This window comes from Panthera onca, chromosome A3 (assembly GCF_046562875.1).
Source record: "Panthera onca isolate mPanOnc1 chromosome A3, mPanOnc1 haplotype 2, whole genome shotgun sequence".
Lineage (NCBI taxonomy): Eukaryota > Metazoa > Chordata > Mammalia > Carnivora > Felidae > Panthera > Panthera onca.
The window spans coordinates 134291433-134310964 of NC_138341.1; the positions used below are offsets into that span (position 1 = coordinate 134291433).

At 58.7% G+C, this 19532-nt stretch overlaps 1 protein-coding gene across 3 annotated transcripts in view; it reads right to left on the bottom strand.

Moving 5' to 3' along the window:
• Positions 1–19532, bottom strand: part of BMP7 (bone morphogenetic protein 7) — a 164422-nt gene that overhangs the window by 75864 nt on the left and 69026 nt on the right. For all 3 annotated transcript variants that reach the window (XM_060620984.3, XM_078443925.2, XM_060620983.3), the window contains exons 4-6: positions 13859–14056; positions 5136–5212; positions 3507–3617 (exon numbers count right to left, since the gene is read on the bottom strand). In XM_060620984.3, the coding sequence (XP_060476967.1) occupies positions 3507–3617; positions 5136–5212; positions 13859–14056 (386 nt within the window). The remainder of the gene's footprint in view (positions 1–3506; positions 3618–5135; positions 5213–13858; positions 14057–19532) is intronic.

Here is a 19532-nt window from a genome sequence, read left to right on the forward strand (position 1 = left end):
GCTCCTGCGAATAAAGTTTTATCGGCACCTAGGGCTGCACCTGGCACACTTGAGTCGCTGCAACAGAGGCCGTAGGACTCGCGAGGTTAAAAAGATCTACCGCCTGACTCTGTCCGGAAAAAGGTGGCTGACCCCCGGGCTCACCTGCCCGGTCCAAGAAAAGGAGAAAGCAAGGCACACATGTAATCTCCCATGTTCTAGCAGCCGCATGTGAAAAGATGGAAAAGAAACACGTACAATTCATTTAAATAATCTATTTAATTTAACCCAGGGTTTCAAAAATATTACCGTTGCAATACATACTTACCGTAAAGAATCATTAATGACGTATTGTGCTTTTTCTGGGGACCAAGTTTTCAAAAACTAGTGTGTATTTTATTTTTTGGGGTTTTTTTTTTAATGTTTTTATTTATTTTTGAAGGGGAGAGAGAGAGAGAGAGAGAGACAGATCATGTGCAGGGGAGGAGCAGAGAGAGAGGGAGACACAGAATCCGAAGCAGGCTCCGGGCTCCGAGCTGTCCGCACAGAGCCTGATGCGGGGCTCGAACCCACAAACCGTGAGATCACGAGCTGAGTCGAAGTCGGATGCTTAACTGACTTAGCCACCCAGATGTCCGTCACCTTCTTTTAAAAATTTTTTAAAAATATTTATTTATTTTTGGGAGAGACAGGGAGAGACAGAGCATGAGTGGGGGAGGAGCAGAGAGAGGGGGAGACACGGAATCCGAAATCGGGCTCCGGGCTCCAAGCCATCAGCACAGAGCCCGACGCGGGGCTTGAACTCACAGACCGTGAGATCGTGACCTGAGCTGAAGTTGGACACTCAACCGACTGAGCCACCCAGGCGCACCCCTAGTGCGTATCGTATCGTACTGTAATGTTGATTTTTGAGGGGGGGAGGGGCAGAGGGAGGGGGACAGAGGATCCCAAACGAGCTCCACGCTGACAGCAGAGAGCCCAGAGTGGGGCTCGAACTCACCAGACATCATGGCCTGATCTGAAGTCGGATACTTAGCCGACTGGGCCACCCAGGCGCCCGCAGGGTGTGTGTTAGAGTCCCGACGCCTCTTGATTCAGACTGGCCCCATTTCAAGTGCTCAAGAGCCACGTGTAAATGGGGTTACCGTGTTGGAGGGTGCAGATCTGAACGATACGAGGCCGTCCTGCCTCGTTAGTAGTGACAGTTAAGAGGACAAAATGGGGCGGACACTTGCTTGGACATCATCAGGAAAGAAGGTCGGGAAGGGAGGACTGAAGACAGAGGCCGGCTGGCTGCTCAGGTTTACTGCCCTTCGTGCTCGTGGGAGTCTCTGCACCCTACAGAGACCAGGGCTGGTGGCAAACGACGCCCCGGGCCCGAAGGGGCCACACAAGCGTCCCGGATGAGCGAGGCAGGCAGGGAGTCAGACGAGAGGGAAGAGTGAGGGCTGGGGCAGACCGCAGGGCGGACGCGGCCAGCTGACCGCGGCCAACCAAAGCCAGCGAGTTGAATGTGCCGAGTGCCCGGGACAGGCCAGGAGTTTTTACGTCAAACTTTGTTTTTATGTCAAACTTCAGGTTTCCAAGCACATGCCAAGGGAAAGCACCCTGTAGAGGCCTCCAGCCTGTGACCTCTGACATGAGCCAGCGCACTTGGTAACTTTTTATGACGGACCATTTCAAACCTTACACATCTAACCGCCCCCCCACCTCCACCCTTGAATCATTTGAAAGCAAATCCCAGACATCAGCTCATTTCCTCTGTATTTCACTAGGACTCTCGGCAGGCAAGGCTTCTCCCCCCACCCCCTTTTATTTTTTTAATGTTTTTTGGGTTTTTTTTTTGAGACAGTGAGAGACAGAGCGTGAGCAGGGGCGGGGCAGGGAGAGAGGGAGACACAGAATCCGAAGCGGGCTCCAGGCTCCGAGCTGTCAGCACCGAGCCCGACGCGGGGCTCGAACTCACAGACTGTGAGATCATGACCTGGGCTGAAGTCAGATGCTTAACCGACCGAGCCACCCAGGCGCCCCTCCCACCCCCCCTTTTAACCATGACCACAGAAGCATCTTTTCGGAATAATCGGAGGGCTCGCTCTGATCCCAGAGTTTCCTCGTGACGAGCGGACGGGGCGGGTGGTCACAGGACGGCTAGGCTCCTGTTGTGTGGGCCATGAAGCAGGGGTCGGAGGGAAGAGCTAGACCCGTGGCAGCCCGGGAGACCCCCGGCGCACCTCCCAGGGGCTTCAGGACAGGACTTAGGGGGCATGTGGGCGCCAAGGAACAGGGTGGGGGCACTATTCATTTCCAGCCCGAGGACTTACAATCCTCAACAGGGCTCCGGAGTTTACTGCTGGGGGAGGAAGGACCTTGCAAAAGCACTGCTAAAAAGAAGAGGCCTTCCTTCAAAGGGCAGACCGCGGCCCAAGCGAAAGGACCAAAGGAGCTTTTTCTCCAGGACGTAACAAGGGAAGAGAGAGACGTTTATTCTGAAACAAAAGAAGCCAAAAAGTCCATCACAAACAGAACTGCAGGACAGAGGGGATGGCCCTGAGGAGGGAGCTCTCTGTCACCAGGAGCATTCAAGCCAGGGAGGACGACCGGTTGACAGGAAAGGCCCCAATAACGTTCATGGCAGAGAGCTAGATAATCAAGACCCCTGAGCCTCAGATTCTACACCGAAGAACCAAGTTCCTAATTTTTATCACTACTGCTGTTTTCAGGAGAGTAATAAAAATCACATGCACCAGGGGTCCCAGTGCTGGGCACCCTGGTAAGAGTTTAGCTTATTATCACACTGAATCCTCCAGTGAGCCCAGGGAAGTTCCACCTGAAAGGCCCCCCTCCACCCCATCTCTCTGTCCTATCGTCCCGTCTGCCACCTTCCTGTCCCTTACTCCTCTCAGGTTTCCTCATTTGTCTACTTGACCGTTTCTCTCCCTGGAAACCGAGGCCCCGAAGGCAAGGACCCCATCTGTGCCGTTCCCTGCGGTGGCCGCTGTTCCCCGCGGTGGCCGCTGTTCCCAGTCCGGGTCTACATGCAGGAGATGCTCAGGAGACGCCCTAGGATGGCTGAACCCCCAGAGTTCAAGGGTAGGAGGCAAAGACGTGAACTCGGGAAGGGGACAGGCTCTCGAGCCAACATGAGCCAAAGGAAGTGCGGATTTGGGGGGTCGGGGAAGGCCCTATGGACGTGGGGTAGACGTGCGGACAGCCAAGAACAGTCCCCCAGACAGAGGCAGGACCAGGGCCGACTTCCCCATTAGGCACAGTGACCGTTGTCCGAGATGCCTTTAGGAGTCCAGGAAACTGTTCTCGCTTCTTTCAAAATTGGGAGAAATATATGAACTTTAGGGTCAGAGGTTGTTGTACACATTGTTATGCCGATGCCGTTGTAAAAGAGGATTCTTAATCTTTTTTTTTTTTTTTTTTATGGAGGAAGGGGCCCAGGCGGGATGGGGTGGGGGCCCCAGCCTGGAGGAGCCCGAGGCAGGGTCCGGCCGCCCCGATGGCGGGCGGGCCACACTCACCAGCGTCTGCACGATGGCGTGGTTGGTGGCGTTCATGTAGGAGTTCAGAGGGAAGGCACACTCCCCCTCGCAGTAGTAAGCAGCATAGCCTTCGGGAGCGATGATCCAGTCCTGCGGGCGAGAGAGGGCGAATCAGGGCGAGCGAGGGCCCCGTACGGCCCGCTAACCTCCACGTCCAAACTGCCTCCTGCGGGCCACACTCCGCGCTCCCGGGCACAAAGACCCGGCCCCGCTCCGTCCTGCGTAGCGGGGGTCCTGCCGGAGCAGGAGAAACAGGTGATGATGTGCTGTCACGGTCCCCACTGAACGCAGAATGGAGGAAAGGCCACCCGGGGGCTGGGCTGAGTCCGGAGCGGACGCTCGCACGGCTTTGTGGGAAGGTGGCGCAGAGAAGCACGACCGAGGGGACGTCCACGTTAGCACTGCCAGGTGGTTACACGCTGGCGGTCTGCGTTCGGCGAAGTCTCCGTCGGCCAGTTCGCCCACGTGGGGCACAGACTGATAACCACCCACCACGGGGAGAACAGATACAGGACAGTGTCGACGAGCCAGCCCAGCCGCCCGGTGCACGCGAGCGGCTTGGGGAAGGACGCGTGGCCGTGCCTGCCTTTACGGTCGGGGGAGCGCAGCACTGCCGTCCCAGCAATACCCACACCCCTCACTGACTCAAGCCCACGGATTCTTCCAGCAGCGGAGTCTGGGGCTCGGTTCCAGCCCGGCCGGGTGCCCCGTGGAGCATGGGAGCCGTGGGTACGAGGGCCAGAACCAGAGGAGGGCTCCACGCTGGCCGTGGGCCAGTGCCTTGAAGGTGCGCTTGGGAGCCATCCCCAGGGAAGGATCTGGCCTCGCCCACCGAACCACAAGTTCACTGAGGAGAGAACGAAGTCGGTGGCCTTGGTGATCTCAACACCCCATCGGGGAGCCGAGCCCCACGAGGGCGGGCACACTGTTAACGCTCACGGCTGCATCTCCGGTGCCCGGAAGAGGGCCCCGAATGTCGGAGACACTCACAAACAATCACGACAGCGTATGACCCTCATGCCCGTCCTAGGATACGCCCCCTGCCCTTCACCCCACTCCATCCGAATGGTTCCGGCGGGAGCAGTCACGGTCCCAGGACATGATCTCGTCCCCCAAACAGCCGACCGGTTCAGGATCAAGCACCTGACCCGAGCTGGCTCCTCAACTCCCTGCCCCACACAACTGAATCACGGAAGGGGGAGGGAGGGACAGACAGGGCAGGAGGTGGGAGCCGGCCCTCCAGGCAGCTGCGTTCTGGCACACGGGCTCCCCCGTGTCTGAGAGCAGCCAGCCAGCCGCAGGATGGAAATGGAGCCCACATGGAGAACGAGGCTCAGGGTCCGGAGCGTTGGGGCTCCTGGTTCTGTTTTGCGTCCTGACTCCATTCCCGCTCTTGGATCTCACGAGGCGTCCCTGCATCCTTAACCTGGATTCTCTACCCTAGCGAGGGCCCTTGAGGCTGGAGTCTCAAGGCGAGTAGGTGAGAAACCTGACCCACCGTACGGGTGGGACACAGCCCTCACCGCCCTGGCGGGGGAGCCTGGGGGAAGCCCAGCCCAGAGCCCCCCCCCCCACCCCAACCCGGCAGACCCAGCCGACCGCCCTTACCTGCCAGCCCAGGTCTCGGAAGCTGACATACAGCTCGTGCTTCTTACAGGCCTGCCTCTGGTCACTGCTGCTGTTTTCTGCATTGACGGGAAGCAGAGGTGCAGGGCAGGGGGGTGGGGAGGGAAGGAAACACACGCGCGTTAGAGTTCCCTCGGTCGCAGGCAATGGTGTGAGCACGGTCAGACTCAGAAAGCTGGAAGGCGACCTTTCGGACACAGAAGCTGTTCGAGTACCCGCAGCCTTAAAACTCATCTCCGTCCCCGACGAACGGCCCACGCGAGACGTGCCCGCATTCCCCCTCCTCCCGCGCCACCTTAGCTCCTGCCACGCTCTGGACCCTTCTGCGGACCCTGGGTGTCTTTGTCCACGCGTGTTGTTCAGACGCAGACACGGGCCCAGATTCCCTGCGGGAATCAAACTACGGCCACAGGCCGCCGCGCTGGCCCCAGGAGCCCGCTCAAGGGGTCTGCTTCCGTGAGGCCCGCCCACTGGCGAGGCTCACCCTGCAAGAAAGGGCGCGAGGGGGCACAGACGGGGCCTGGGACAAGGCCCCCACCACCAGGAAGAAAGGAGAGGGCAGGAAGTCAGATCCCACTGACCTCCCAGAAAAACACTCTCCTGAGGCTGCTTTGAGGAGTCGAAACTATGCGCTGGGGTTTTCCGGAAGTATGTAAGGGTTGCTGGCATTTGGGTTAGGGCCTGAGCACTTGTGAACATGCAGAAACCCTCGGCTTTCTCTCTCTCTCAACCGCACGCTCTCTCTTTCTCTCTCTCTCTCTCACACACACACTCACTCACTCTGTTGCTACTGCAACATCATCTTCTATCCTGCAGCCACAGGGATCGTTTTCCTTAACCATGCCTTGTCTCTCTCCCACCTAAAACTTTCTAGCATGCTTCGAGCAACATCTCTCAACTCCTGCCCTTGGCCTGTCAGGTCCTATGGAACCCGGATTCCTAAAGCATCAAGCACTAAGCTCTAATCACACCAGCCTTCTTTCTGTGCTGTGAATCTAATGCCAAGCCTGTCTCTGCCTCAGGGCCTTTGCACTTGCTGTTCTCTGCACCTGAAATGTTTCTTGTGATCTTTGTATGTCTGGATCTACTTGATATTGAAGCCTGTCTGAATGTCGCCCCTTCAAAAAGGTCTTGCGAGGTCACCATTGGATCCCCAGAGCCCAGTGTCCACTGATATTTGTGTAATTAACGCACAACTAAAGGAGAGGTTAGTGCCCCAGCTTCTGTCCATTGCTGTGATGCCTCCAGGCCTAAGTGTCCCAGAAGGTAATGAAACCAGTGGATGAGAGACACAAGGAGGAACCGGGGCTGCCTGCTCACCTGGCCCGTACCTGGGAGGCTTCCAGACGTACCCCGTTCCCGCTGCCTGGTCAGGCCTCTCAGATGGCCAGGGGAGTGGCCCTCCTGGTGGCCTCAGGTGCTCCCGGCACCCCCCGCCCTGGTTGAGAACCCAGGACTGAGCTCACCAGCTCATTTCCCACCGTTGGAGTGAGGACTGGTTCAGGTAAGAGCGAACGGCCCGATCCAAGCCGACAGCACGTGGATGGAAGCGTGCTGGGGGCTTCTGGAAAAAGTCTCCTGATTCCTAAGAAAGACGCATGGGATACGGTGCTCAGCTCTTCCCCCCCTATCACCCGGGAGCAGAAGAGGAATGAAGCCTGATGGCTCCACGCGGCCACAGCCTTGAGAAGAAGCCAACTCGGAACCCAGAAGGGCAAGGTCGAAAAAGCCGGGCTTCCACTGTCGTTGACTTTGTGGACCAACCAACCCTCGCGCCCACCCGGCCCTGGCGCCGCGAGCCGATGGCTTCCCTGGCGGCTGACGCCACTTGATCTGTGCTTCTGAGACTTGCGGCCAAACCACCCAGCGGGTCCCACCTAGGAAGGTGCGTCCCCGTGTGGGGCTGGTGGTCAGCTGGAGCCCGGGGACAGACCCCGGAGGTATAGACCCCAGAGCGCACCGGCTCCCAAGTGGAGTCTGACCAGTGGGTGTGGACCAGGGAAGGGGGTGGTGCCCCTCCAGCTCTGGAGTCACATCCCGGTTCTCCCAGACCTTGGGCTCCTCGTTCGCCGAGGATCCAGTGCCTACTGGGGCGGCCTCGAACGTTCAAATCAGTCTCGCACAACACTCGGCTCATAGCGACAAGCTGCTGATCCTTATCCTTCCGGCCCACCTGCGAGGGAGGGGCCTGCTCCTGAAGCCCAGACTTCGCTGCTGACTTGAGTTTAAATGATAATAAAAAACACTCCCCACGAACTTCATTCACACAGACACCCTTCAGCCATTTAAAGCGAATGCCTTGTTTCCTCCAAATCCCACAACACGCCCGTTTGGCAAGAAGCTAAACGTCCACCAGTTTTCCGCCTTCCTCTGATTCACGAGAATTCTCCCCGTGTGGCTTCTAGGTTCATGCGAAATAGTCAGATAAAAAGGGCATCACTGGATTCCCTTCCCTGGACCTCAACTTCCCCATCTGGGAGGTGGGTGGGGCGGCTCTCTAGGAAGTGACATGTGGCGGCCACAGCAGATCGGGAAACCCTCTCGGACACCTGCGAGATATTACGCTGTCCCAGACACCCCAAACATACGGCCACCTGGGCCACCCCGAGGCGGAGAACAAATCTGAAGCGAAATGGAGGGGGGCGGGAGTGAGGATGGGAAGGACAAAGGAGAAGGAGGGATGGGGTCGGGCTGGCAGAGCAATACTGGACGAGAGGAGGAGGAGGGAGGGCAGGGGGAGGGTGGCAGAGGGCACAGCCATCAGAAAACGGTCTCAGACGGGCTTTCCGGAAACGCTTAGGTGACGAGCCCGTGTTCACGGCTGGCCTGGTTAATCGCACGCGACTTCCACCTTCGTCGGCCTCTGTGAATATTCCCGATTTTATACATATCTTTATAGTCCAGGAAAGCAATTTTTATTTTCTATTTTGTTTAAGTTTATTGATTTATTTTGAGAGAGAGAGAGAGCGAGCGAGTGTGCACGCAAGCACGGGGGAGGGGCGGAGAGAGAGGGAGAGAGAGAATCCCACGCGGGCTCTGCCCTGGCCGTGCAGAGCCTGACTCGGGGCTCGGACTCACACACCGTTGAGATCGTGACCTGAGCCGAAACCAAGAGTCGGCGGCTCAACCGACTGAGCCACCCAGGCGCCCAGGAAGGCAGTTTTTACAGATTTACAAACCGGTGAGAAAAACTGCATTGGACTGAGCACGACAGATAGTCGGGACTACAGAAATGACCGGGGGGGGGGGGGGGGGGGCGGGGACACAGGTTCACAGGTTCACTGCCTGGTGCCTCATTCATTCATTGACTCATGCCATCTGTTCCTGGGGGTCTGTCTACTAGTTTGCGGCCACTGTTCTAGGCATTAGAGCCACAGGCGCCAACACAATAAGGCCCTGCCCCGGGCGCCTACGCCTTCCAGTGACAGACAGATGATCAATCAGTGGGTCAGCTTGAGATGTGTCTTGTCGAGGAGAGCAGTAAGGCCGGAGAGGGGGTGTGTTGCCAGGGGGCCCTGCGAGGGAGGGTCCTCACAGAAGGCCCTTGGGAGGAAGTGACATTTGCACGAGAACCGAAAGGGAGTGAGAGTCCGCCAGAGAGGCACCCAAAGGAGGAACGCTCCAGCCCGAGGACGCAGAAGGAGAGAGAGGAGCGTGCCGTCCGTGACCGCGAAGGTCAGCGAGAACCCTGACAGCCCCAGCAGCCGACAGACGGACAGAGGGCCAGGCACCAGAACCTTCCAGGAGCGAGGAGGGGTGAGCGGGGCTCAGCAGCAGGCAGTGTGGGCCTTGCTGACCGAGCTCCGAGGGGTGGCTGGGAGGACAGAGCAGCAGCGGGGGGTCGGGCTCCCCTTCCCCACCTCTGGGCCTGGCAGCCGGAGGGCTGAGAGAGGGAACCGGCTGCAGGGGTCCTCTGGAGGGCCCAGTGGCACTCAACACGTGACGGTCGAGGTCAAGGGAGCCATCAGCGAAGAGCCCCAGAAATCGACGGACCATTCACAATGCTGTCTGGAATGCAGAGCGGAAATGCAAAGATGGCCTCCATTGCTGTGGCAACGCCCGTGGCCACAGGCAGCAATTTCAATGCACAGGCCTCCCTCCCCGCCTTCCCTGTGGGGAGCCGGAAGGTAGAGGGGAGGGAGGAGGAGCCTCCCCTCAGCCCAGTAACACGTGGAGCAGCCTGAACAAGACAGAGGACTGAGCGCCTTAACTTGGGACAGGGGCGCGGCTACGAAGCTTTGTCGATGCTGGCTGCTCGATGCCCTGGGTAACGAAGGATCCGAAGCCACGCGAGGCTCAGTGAGGAGAAGGTGCCAGCATCGATTAGTAATGTCTGCCATGAGCAGAGGAAGGGCGAGGGTCGGCCTGAGTGCCACTTTCCCCAATCCTGTCTTAAAGCGAAGCAATGATATCTGGCTTGATGTTGAAACCCAAGGCCCAACAGACCAAGGCTGCGAGCAGCGTGTGAGGCCAGCTGTAGGTGTAAGTGGCGGGGGGGGGGGGGGGGGGGGGGGGGGCACCGGCCCTGCCACCAGAGACCCAGACGCCTGCACTGTACCTCCGGGCCTCCTTGGATCGCTGGGCCGCTCTGGGAGAAAGCGGTCAGAAGTCCTGGTTCGAGATGACCGCGTGGTAGCAGAAAGGCTAGGACAGGGGAGAAAAGATGACTCCCAGCGCCCCTGTCCCTCTGGTCTGCCCTATCCCCCCGAACCCCACACGGCTTCATCCGCCTCCACCGGCCCCTGCCTGAGCGGCTGACGAGTTACACCCCCCCCCCCACCCAGGTCATCTGGTGGAGCTGCCTAATTACCAGGGGGGTGGGGAGAAGACAGTCGAAGGGAGGCCAGGGACCCAGGCTCTCCATCCCCAACCACACCGTCCACGAGCAGTAGAAGGCTCTGGGGTGTATGTAGGGGGGAAGGGGGGGATGAGCCTGCAGGAGAGAAAGCTCCGTGGCGGACAGCAGGCTGGAGCATGTGCCCCCCCCCCCGCCCCCCCGGCACATGAAGGGCTGCGGATGAGAGAGAATTCAGCTTGGAGGGCCCTAGAGCAGGATTCCCAGCCCAGCACGCGCGGCCAAGCACTTCAAAAGGTGTGAATGAATGTACTCACACATTCAGCCATTCTGGTTTACCAAGTCTGTTGGGGTGGGGCGGGGCGGGGGGAGGCCTTGCTATGGCTTTTAAATTAAATGTCCAGGAAGGGTTTAGGTGAACTTCAAAAAGGGCCAGGAAGTAGAAAGCCCCGGGAAGGAGGCAGACCGCAAGCAAGCTAGAAGAGGTGCCACGTGAGGTAGTGAGAGCCCCGTCCTGCGGGTTATGTAAATGGAGACCCAGTGAGTGTTTGGGGAGGATGCAGTGGGGGAAACCGGGTGTCGAATTCTAAGACTTTGAGGCCTGGTCCCTCTTCCTTCCCTCCTGAGGCACACCTGCGGGTCGGCTGGCAAGGAATCTGCCCGTGCTTCCTGCCTGGCTGATATGGAAAGACATCTAACGGGGGTCCCTACTCTGACACCCCACCCTGCTCCTCGCCATCCCCAGAACAGCCAACATGATCGTCTCATCACCCCTGCCCCTCCCCGCCCCCCATCATAGCTTAAAACTCTGCCAAGGCTTCCAAATTTGCTTTGGATGAAGTTCAAACTCAAGACGGGGCTCCCAAGAGCCTGATATGGCTCACCTTGCCAGCCCCGCCGTCCCCTGGTCCCAGCCACCATGTCTCCCCTCGAAGGCGCCCTATCGCCTCCCGCCAGAAGTCTCTGTGCCCGCTCCCTGGGTCACCCTGGTCCAGCCGACCCAGCCAGGCCTCAAGGGCACCTGCTGGTCCCAGAGCTCTCGGGGGACAGTCTTTCCTGAAGTCCCCTCCCCCAATGCATCCGTCCCTAGTCACCACCCCCTGCCTCTCAGGCCTGTAAGTGTGCCTGGGAGCGGCAGCAACCTCCAGCCTGGCCCAAATCCCGAGGACGGACGGTGGCTGGGCTTTCCCCACTGAACCCCCGTCCCCAGGGCCAGCATAGAGGAGGCTTCCGATGCAAAGGAAGGGATCCAATTGTTGGATATTTATTTTTGAGCGAGGCAGAATGTGAGCAGGGGAGGGGCAGGGAGAGAGGGAGACAGAATCCGAAGCAGGCTCCAGGCTCCGAGCTGTCAGCACAGGGTCGGACGTGGGGCTCGAACTCACAAACCGCGAGATCATGACCTGAGCGGACGTTTAACCGCTTAACCGACTGAGCCACCCAGGCGCCCCGGTTGCTGGATTTTAATTAGGGGGCATGACAGACCCTTTTGAGAAGCCTGAAAAAGGATGGATCCAACTGCCAGAAAAGATTCCCTGCAAATCCCCTGCACATGGTCTGCAGGGCCACTGGAGTCCATCCAGGGGCCCCTGGGGGGGTCAGGAAACCCGACTCTGAAAGCTTTACCAAGCACAGCAACCATTCCTTTCTTCTTCGAGAAGGAAAACGAACAGACACTTAAAAACTGGTTACATGAGGCCAAAGAAGCGAATGACAATACGGGGTCAATCTGGGGGTCGGGGCCGCTCTGCCGGCTTACCACCCTATTTCTGAACACCCCCGTGATCCCCCCGCATGCTTCTCGGGCCAGCTCCGGGCCCAGCGGCGGGCAGAGCCGATGAGCTCAGCTCAGAGCTCCCCACGCGGCGGGCAGGCTGGTCCCTGCTGCAGACCCTGCCCTGCCCCGCAGCCCACCCAGAGCTCCGTGATGGCCTCGGGGGGACGTGTTCCGGCACATCCGTCTGCCGAGTCAACCGCTCTGCAAACACGGTGGCTGCGTTTCCTGTGGCTGCTTCAACAAATCAGCACAAACACGGCGGCTGAAAACAGCACCACTTTATAAGCTTCTAGCTCTGTAGCTCGGAAAGTGCATCACAGGCCGAATTCAGGGCCTCGTTCCTCCTGGAGGCTCAGGGGGACTTCTGTTTCCTGGTCTCTTCCAGCTTCGAAAAGCCCGCCTTCGCGACGTGCGCCCCACCCCGCCTCCAGCTTCAAAGCCAGCGACATCGCGCCTCGCCGCCCCTCTGACCACGCTCGGGGAGAGATGTGCCCCCTTTAAGGACCCACGTGAGGACAGCACGGCGCTGGGCCCACCTGGACCGTCCAGGCTTCTCTATCCTAAGGTCAGCTGATTAGCAACCTGGATTCCATCGGCAGCCTTGGTCCCGTTGGCCATGTAAGGAAACAGTCACCAGTTCTGGTGATTAAGGACACGGACATCGGAGGCCTGGTGGGGGCGGGGGGGGGGGGGCATTATTCTGCAAACAGTTTCCTGAGGAACCAAGGGATACCCCTTGGAGAGCAGCGCACCCAGCCAAGGCGAGGGGGACAGGGCACAAGCTGGGCTCCTCGGAGGCGGTGGGTCATTTCTGCAGCCCATTGGGAACGTGGTCTGCGGGCCAACTTAATTTACTTGCAATTTTCTTTTTGCTCTGGGGGAAAAATCAAGAAGCATCTTTCCCTAACAGAGGCAGCGTCTGCTATGCAGGAGAACGTGGCACGGGCCAGGGTGTGGGCACACAGGCCACAGGCGTCCACCGTGCTGAAGAGGCCGGTCCAGGCCAGCCCAGCCCCAAAACTCATCCCAGCAACCCCAGGCCACCAGATGCCATCAACATCCTGCTGCTTGATCAGCCGGTAGGGAAAGGGACCATGTCTCGGCCCAGCCCCGATGCCGGCACAAAGGCAGGCCCGGGCAGGGCTCAGCAGGCACCTGGTGAGTTGTCAGAAAACACTGAACAGGACTGTGGAGGAACCAAAGCTCATCAAGGGCAGGCAGACGCCTCCCGGCAAAATCAACAGGCTCAAATCCCAGGGCTGACACTTGCACTGTGCACTTCCAGACCAGTGACTTAACCTCTCTGAGCCCCACTGTCGCCCCCTCTTCAAAACGGGAGGCCGTCCGCCTCAGAGCCTCAAGACGCACAGCGTACATACATGTAGCACCTCCTGGAAGTTTCTGTTGCGGAATTCACTACCTTCAGGATTGCTATTCGTCTCTGAGTTGCTTGCTGTGAACATGTTCCCTTTATTTCCAGTTTGTGTTTACTTGTCACAAGGCAACATTTCAATGAACCTAAAGTACCCCCCAAAATACACTGAAAGAGTTAATGCTCTTTTTTTCTTTACTTCTGACACTTCAAACACACGTTCAAAGTATCCCAAATAACGTTCAAAACAGCCCCGCTGCCGCCCGTGTGGAACAAGCAGTAAAGCGAGCCAGGAGTTTCAAATATGTTTCACCTAAGAAATACAATTAAAGACACAGCAAACTCTCCCCGTTTGTCCTCCTTTCCTCTCCCAAGGGGTGGCCTTCCTGGGGATGTTGGGGTGGCGTCTCCTGCTCTGCATGTTTTCAGAGTTTGCTTTCATTTATTTGGGGCCATGATTCTCCCTACTTGGAAATTTACATGACCGGCATCTTGTTATACTAACATATACTAACGTAACACACTAGTATACGTTGTACACTAACGGAATGCACGAATGTGCTGCCACGTGCATTTCTACATGAACTTACTACTTTATCCAGTTAAAGCAGTGGGATCTGCGCAGCACAGGATTTTGTGGGGTCTGCTTCCCGTGGCATTGGCTCGAGGGTCACATTGAGAGTACAGGATGAATTCTGGGGTCTTGCGGGGGCCTGTGGCATCCTCAGGGGCTGTGCATTAACCCTCCCAGCCCGGCGTACCTGCGACGTTGGTCACCCGCAGGGCTTCCTGGTTCTTGGGCGTCTTGGAGCGATTCTGGCTGCGTTGCTTGCCCCCCGTGGAGCGGGTGCTGCGAAGGTGGACCTCCGTGGCCTTGAAGAAGGCCACCATGAAGGGCTGCTTGTTCTGGGGCCCGTGCCTCCCGATCAGGCCCGCCAACTTGGGGTTGATGCTCTGCCCTAGACCGGAAGCAGCCAAATGCACAGAAGATCAATTATGGGAGAAACGGTGAGCCGGTGAGCGGGGAGGGGCCGCCCGGACACGATTTCTTTCCCGCCTCACGGTTCATTCATGCATCCGTTATCCGTCCACCCGGCGGGTATTTATTCGGCATTTACTCTGTGCCATGCTGTTCAGGAGCTTGGAACACAGCAGGGAACCGCACAGAGAAAACCTCCTGCCCTCTGGGCGTGCGGGCAGGTGGGACAGGCAGGCTGAGGTTTGCAGGTCTCAGGCTAGCGGAAGTTGCATTTACATTTCATTGGCCCAAGCTGGTCATGCGATCCGCCTATCTCAAGAGGTGGGAGAAGCCTGCTTGCCCGAGGACGGTGGGGACAGCTGCACACAGCCCTGGTGACTGCCACCCTAGGCACGGAGGGGCCGTGTGAGCGGAGGACTGCGTGACAGGGACGGGGGAGCCATGTGGATGTCTGGGGACAGGCGTTCCAGGCAGAGGGCACTACCAAGGCGAATGCTTGGGAGGAGGGAGCGAGGTGGGTTCTCTCAATGAGCAGTGAGGACGCTGGCTGCCTGGCTGGAGCACAGCCTGGGGGGAAGCAGGGAAGAACAAGGGGTCAGGGGGATGAATCGTGGGGGACTCTCAGGAGCACAGGTAAGGTCGGGTCCTGTGGGCAACAGCAAGCACTTTACCCTTACTCTGTTTACCGAGTCGAACAGCGTCCCCTCCCCACCAGCCCCCACCAAGTTCAAGTCCGGGCAGAACCTCAGGATGTGACCTCACTGAAAACAGCACCTTTGCAGACACAATCAGTTAAGGTAAGGTCACATGGGCTTGGAGGGTGTCCTCAGAGAAAGGCCACGTGAAGACACAGAGACACCCACGTGCATACACCCGGAGGGAAGGAGGCCAGAGAACACGAAAGAACAGCAGGGGCCCCCAGAAGCTGGGACAGGCAAGCAAGGGCTCATTCCTCGAGGCCTCGGAAGGGGTGCGGCCCCGGGGCCTGCGGTCTCCAGGCTTTAGGAAGGTGCGGCCTGCTGTTTTGCGGCCCCCGGTTTGGGGCCTCCCGGTAGCCCCAGGAGACCGAGGCGATGGCGTGAAGTGGCAACCCCGAGACGGCCACCTGCTGCGTGTAACAGAGCAGCCCAGGTGTCCTGGGGGGGCCGGGTGGGGGGGCCGGTGGAGGCTACCGGGACAGTGGCAGGGAGAGGGGACGGGGGGCTCCTCAACGGTCCGTTTCTCAACTCCATCTTTGGAATTCGTTTTTCGTGTTTCGTTTTGAAATAATTATACAGATTCACAGGAGAAGTCGCAGAAGAAAACGCACAGGGACGTGCCCCCCGCGCTCCTTCCCCGGTTTCGCCCAGCGGTCGCGTCACGGGAGTACCTCCGAAGCTGGGAACCAGCAGATCCTGGAGGGACTGTGAAAAGACACAAGTGACGGAACTTGCGGAGGGACTGGACAGAGAGGGTGTGAAGAGGTGGGGACTCATCCCTGACCTTCCTGCTCTGAGCCTGGGCACCTGGAGGAAGGGAGGGGCCGTTTATGGAGGTGGGGAAACTGAGGCGGGCGTGGGGGTGGGGGGAGAGAGAATCAGCCGGGGAGGGAGGGGAGGGTGGAGGGCGAAAGCAGGTGGTTTCGCGGCCGCTGTCTGCAACGCCCACCTGACGCGGGAGGGAAGCCGGAGCGTGGGAAGCACAGCATCCCAGCCTGGGTGCGGCTCCTGGTCCGGGGGCAGAGACGGACCTGGGGCCAAACGTGCTCTGGCCCGGTGCCAGACGTCCCGGGTTCAAGTCCCGCCTCTGCCACTCAACACCCAGACGCTCCTCAGAGCAGAGCTTTGCGTTCCCCAAGCGCTGGAGAAACGCTGGCTCAGGGCAGAGGTCGGGGGGCCGTCCGGGTGGCAGAGAGGAGCTCACCTGGGGAGGGCGTGTAGCTGGACAAGCGTTACGAGGGCTGAGCCCAGGCATCCTGTCTCCACCACCGAGAGGACAGGGGTGCCCAGTCAGAAGGATCTAGAAGAAGTGTGGGCAGGAGGAAGGGGGACACCCAGAGGATATGGGGTCCTGGAGGCAGAGAGGAGAAGGCGGGCAGAATAATCTCGGTGTCCTGTGCTCCGCTGATGGGTGTGCAGTAGGATGGGAGCCGGGATCAGTCTACCTTTCGGCCGCGGCAACAAGCAGGCCACTGGCCGGTAGGGATTGAGGTCCTGCCTCCTGGTGGTTAAGTACTCCAAAGAAGAATAAAGCAAGAGACAGGGGGCAAAGAAAGCCTATCTCACTCGCGAGAGAAGAGCTCCGAGAGGCTGAATGACCTGCCCAAGGCCACCCAGCTGGGGAGGGGCCGGGCCGAATCTGAGCCCAGGCTGCGTACCCACGACAGGAATGCGTCACCCCGAGTTAGGCGAGGGGAGCCAGAGGCGAGTGGGAGCGGAGCTTCTGGAGGCCGCGGGCCCGTCCACATCTGGAATTAACTTCACCTGGAGCCCCCCAGACGGGCCCAAGGCAGGAAACCCAGCCTCCCAGGGACCAGACCAGCACCAGGGGGTTCGCTTTGGTTTTTTAACAGCCGGCGTTTAAAAGAGCAGACTTCCCCCGTCCACCACTATTTTACCTTAACCCCTTTAAACGTTCGGCTTTCCTGCATTCTTCAGCAGGGTTTCCTCGAGTTCGTGCATTTATAATCCGAACGATTCTATAAAAGAAACCGTTAAAGCTGAGCCCCTAGGAATTGCATCTTGCCCCCACCCCCACCTGGAAGGCTTTCAGGGCAAAATAAAAATGCCTCGCCTGAAAAGCTGATGCCGATCTAGATACAGTAAACGCGAGCGCCGTGAGCAGTGCATGCAGGGAGGGGGTCGAGCTCGCCCTCACAGCTGTTGGAGCACAGCAAGGGCCAGGGACGCACAGCCTCGGCTGCGAAACGGGCAGAGGGGAAGGAAGCGGGTCTTCGGGGGGGGGTTTAAACCCGCAGCTGCCACCGACCACGCCGTGTGGGCCGAGGGAGGTCAAGCTGCATGCGGGGGCCTCTAATTCCTCATCTGTAAGATGGGGATGATGCCATGGCTCCTGTCCCTGGTACCCGGCCCAATTCTCATTTCTGCAGCTGTGCCTTAGGGGTGGGCCTACGAGAGACAACAACTAGTCCTCCAGCTGCAGCGACCGGCTCGGGGGCGGGCACGTGACCCAACTCAGCCGACGAACGGAGGGGAGGCACCCTGGAAGTTTCCTTTCCAGAAAGCCCCCGGACAAGACTGAGGCAGGAGGAGTGGATGGAGCCCCAGAAATGGCCACCAGTTAGAGACCACAAGCGGGTGACATTTTCGAGTGGGACCGCCCTGGTGGAAGGAAGAGCAGAGACACGGACATGGAACCTCTGGTGATATCCCTGAGCCACTGGATCAAACCGGTCCTGAAGCTTGCTTCTCGCCCCAACCACCGAGATGAATAAACCCCCCGTGACTGTTTAGTCTGAGCTGCCTGCACGTGTGTCCACAGTCACGCTTGTGCACAGGTCCTCATAACTGGGATCGTACTGTTACTGCCGTTTCCTATAAACCTGGTTTTTACACAATACACTGTGGACATCTTTCCGCATCGATGAAACACACTGACCTCATCCCTCGTGGCCACAGAGGAGCCTCACATCTGGAAAGGCCTTTACGTCATCCTCTCCTGCCCGTGGACATTTGCGTTATGTGTTCCAGGCTTCAACCACCACCTTGTTACTGACTCATTAGTTCATTCGGCAACTATCGACGGCACGCCTGCCGTGGGCCGCCCTGTGCTAGGTGTGCACGTAGAACGGCCAGAACAACCCCCTGGGGGCCCACCGGGGCGGGGGGTGGGGGGGGGATGAGCTGAGGGACGGTGGTGATGGCCGAGAAGCAGTCTAGGGCAGGGGCAGGGACAGGGACGAGGGGGACTGGTCAGGGAAGGCTGCACAGTCACAGGGGTCCTGGGAGAGAAATGTTCCCAGCAGAGGGAACAGGAAATGCCAAGTTCCGGAGACAGGAACACACACACGTGTGTTTGAAGAACAGGGAGGAGGCGGGGGCGCCTGGGTGGCTCTGTCAGCTAAGCGTCCGACTCTTGATTTCGGCTCAGGTCGTGGTATCGTGGTTCGTGAGTTCGAGCCCCGCGCTGGGTTCTGCGCTGGCCGTGTGGAGCCTGCTTGGGATTCTCTCTCTCCCTCTCTCGCTCTGCCCCTCTCCCACTTACTTGTTCTCTCTCTCTCAAAATAAATAAGTAAATAAACACTTAAAAATAAATTAAAAAAAGAACAGGGAGGAGGCCAGTGGGGCTGGAGAGAGAGAGGGAGGGAGGGAGGGGGCCCGATGATGAGGCTGGGTCACTGGGGGCCCTGGCGGGGGCTCTGGATCACATTCTAGGTACGATGGCGGCCACAGAGGGTCTGGAGAGGGGGGACGTGGCCAAACCTCTGAGGCCCGCTCAGGGGGGTATGTGGGGTGAATGGTGATCTGGAACGGAGCCCCTTCCCCCCGTGCTCTCCTCTAGACCCCCGCACTTGGGTGGCCTCTCTGGGCCCCACACACATTGTGCTGCCCTCCATCCAGCCCGGCAATTCAGGGCAGGGTGGTCCCCTCCACTCACTGTCCCGGCACAGGACAGGGCTCGACACTGGCCAAAGCACGTTCACACAGACGATGGCAGGAGGCACTGAGGCCAGCGGGGGGCACCTCAGCACGGCAGACGTGCCCGAAGAGCACCCTCCCTGAGTCCTGACAACAGACGCTGTCTCCAGACATCGCTAAGTGTCCCCTGGGAGACCACATTCCCAGTGGAGAGCCACGGCTTTACCCACGCCTTCCCTAAAGTAAGCATCTGTTCTCCTGGATGGACATACAGCCGGAAGTCATTGCCGTCCAGTTTTTAGCTACAAAATCCTAGAGACAATGTGGCGTTTTCCCAAGACAATTAACCGACCAGGCACCTAAACCATTCATCTTTTTTTTTTTTTTAAGTTTATCTAAGAGAGAGAGAGAGAGAGAGAGAGAGAGAGACCGTGCAAGCAGGGGAGGGGCAGGGAGAGAGGGAAAGAGAGAGAATCCCAAGCAGGCTCTGCACTGTCAGCACAGAACCCGATGTGGGGCTCGAGCCCACAAACCAGGAGATCGTGACCTGAGCTGAAATCAAGAGCCCGACGCTGAACCGAGTCACTCAGGCGCCCCTCATTCACCTTTTCACAAGTGTTAACAGTGCGCGGGCCAAAGCCCCACACTTCTCTGCACCCCGGGGGTTATAAGCAGGAACAAGACAGGCCCAGGCTCCCGCATGGCCCCGTAGAGGAGGAACAGAACAAGATCTGTGATTACACCTGGGAGAGAGGAAATTTAACGCATATGCCAACCTACATGGGTATGTACCTGCGGAAAGTGTATTTCTATTTTAATGTCCCCCCAAAAGGGCCAAGGAAGGCTCGAATGAAGGACGGGACACGTGGGTGGGCTGGG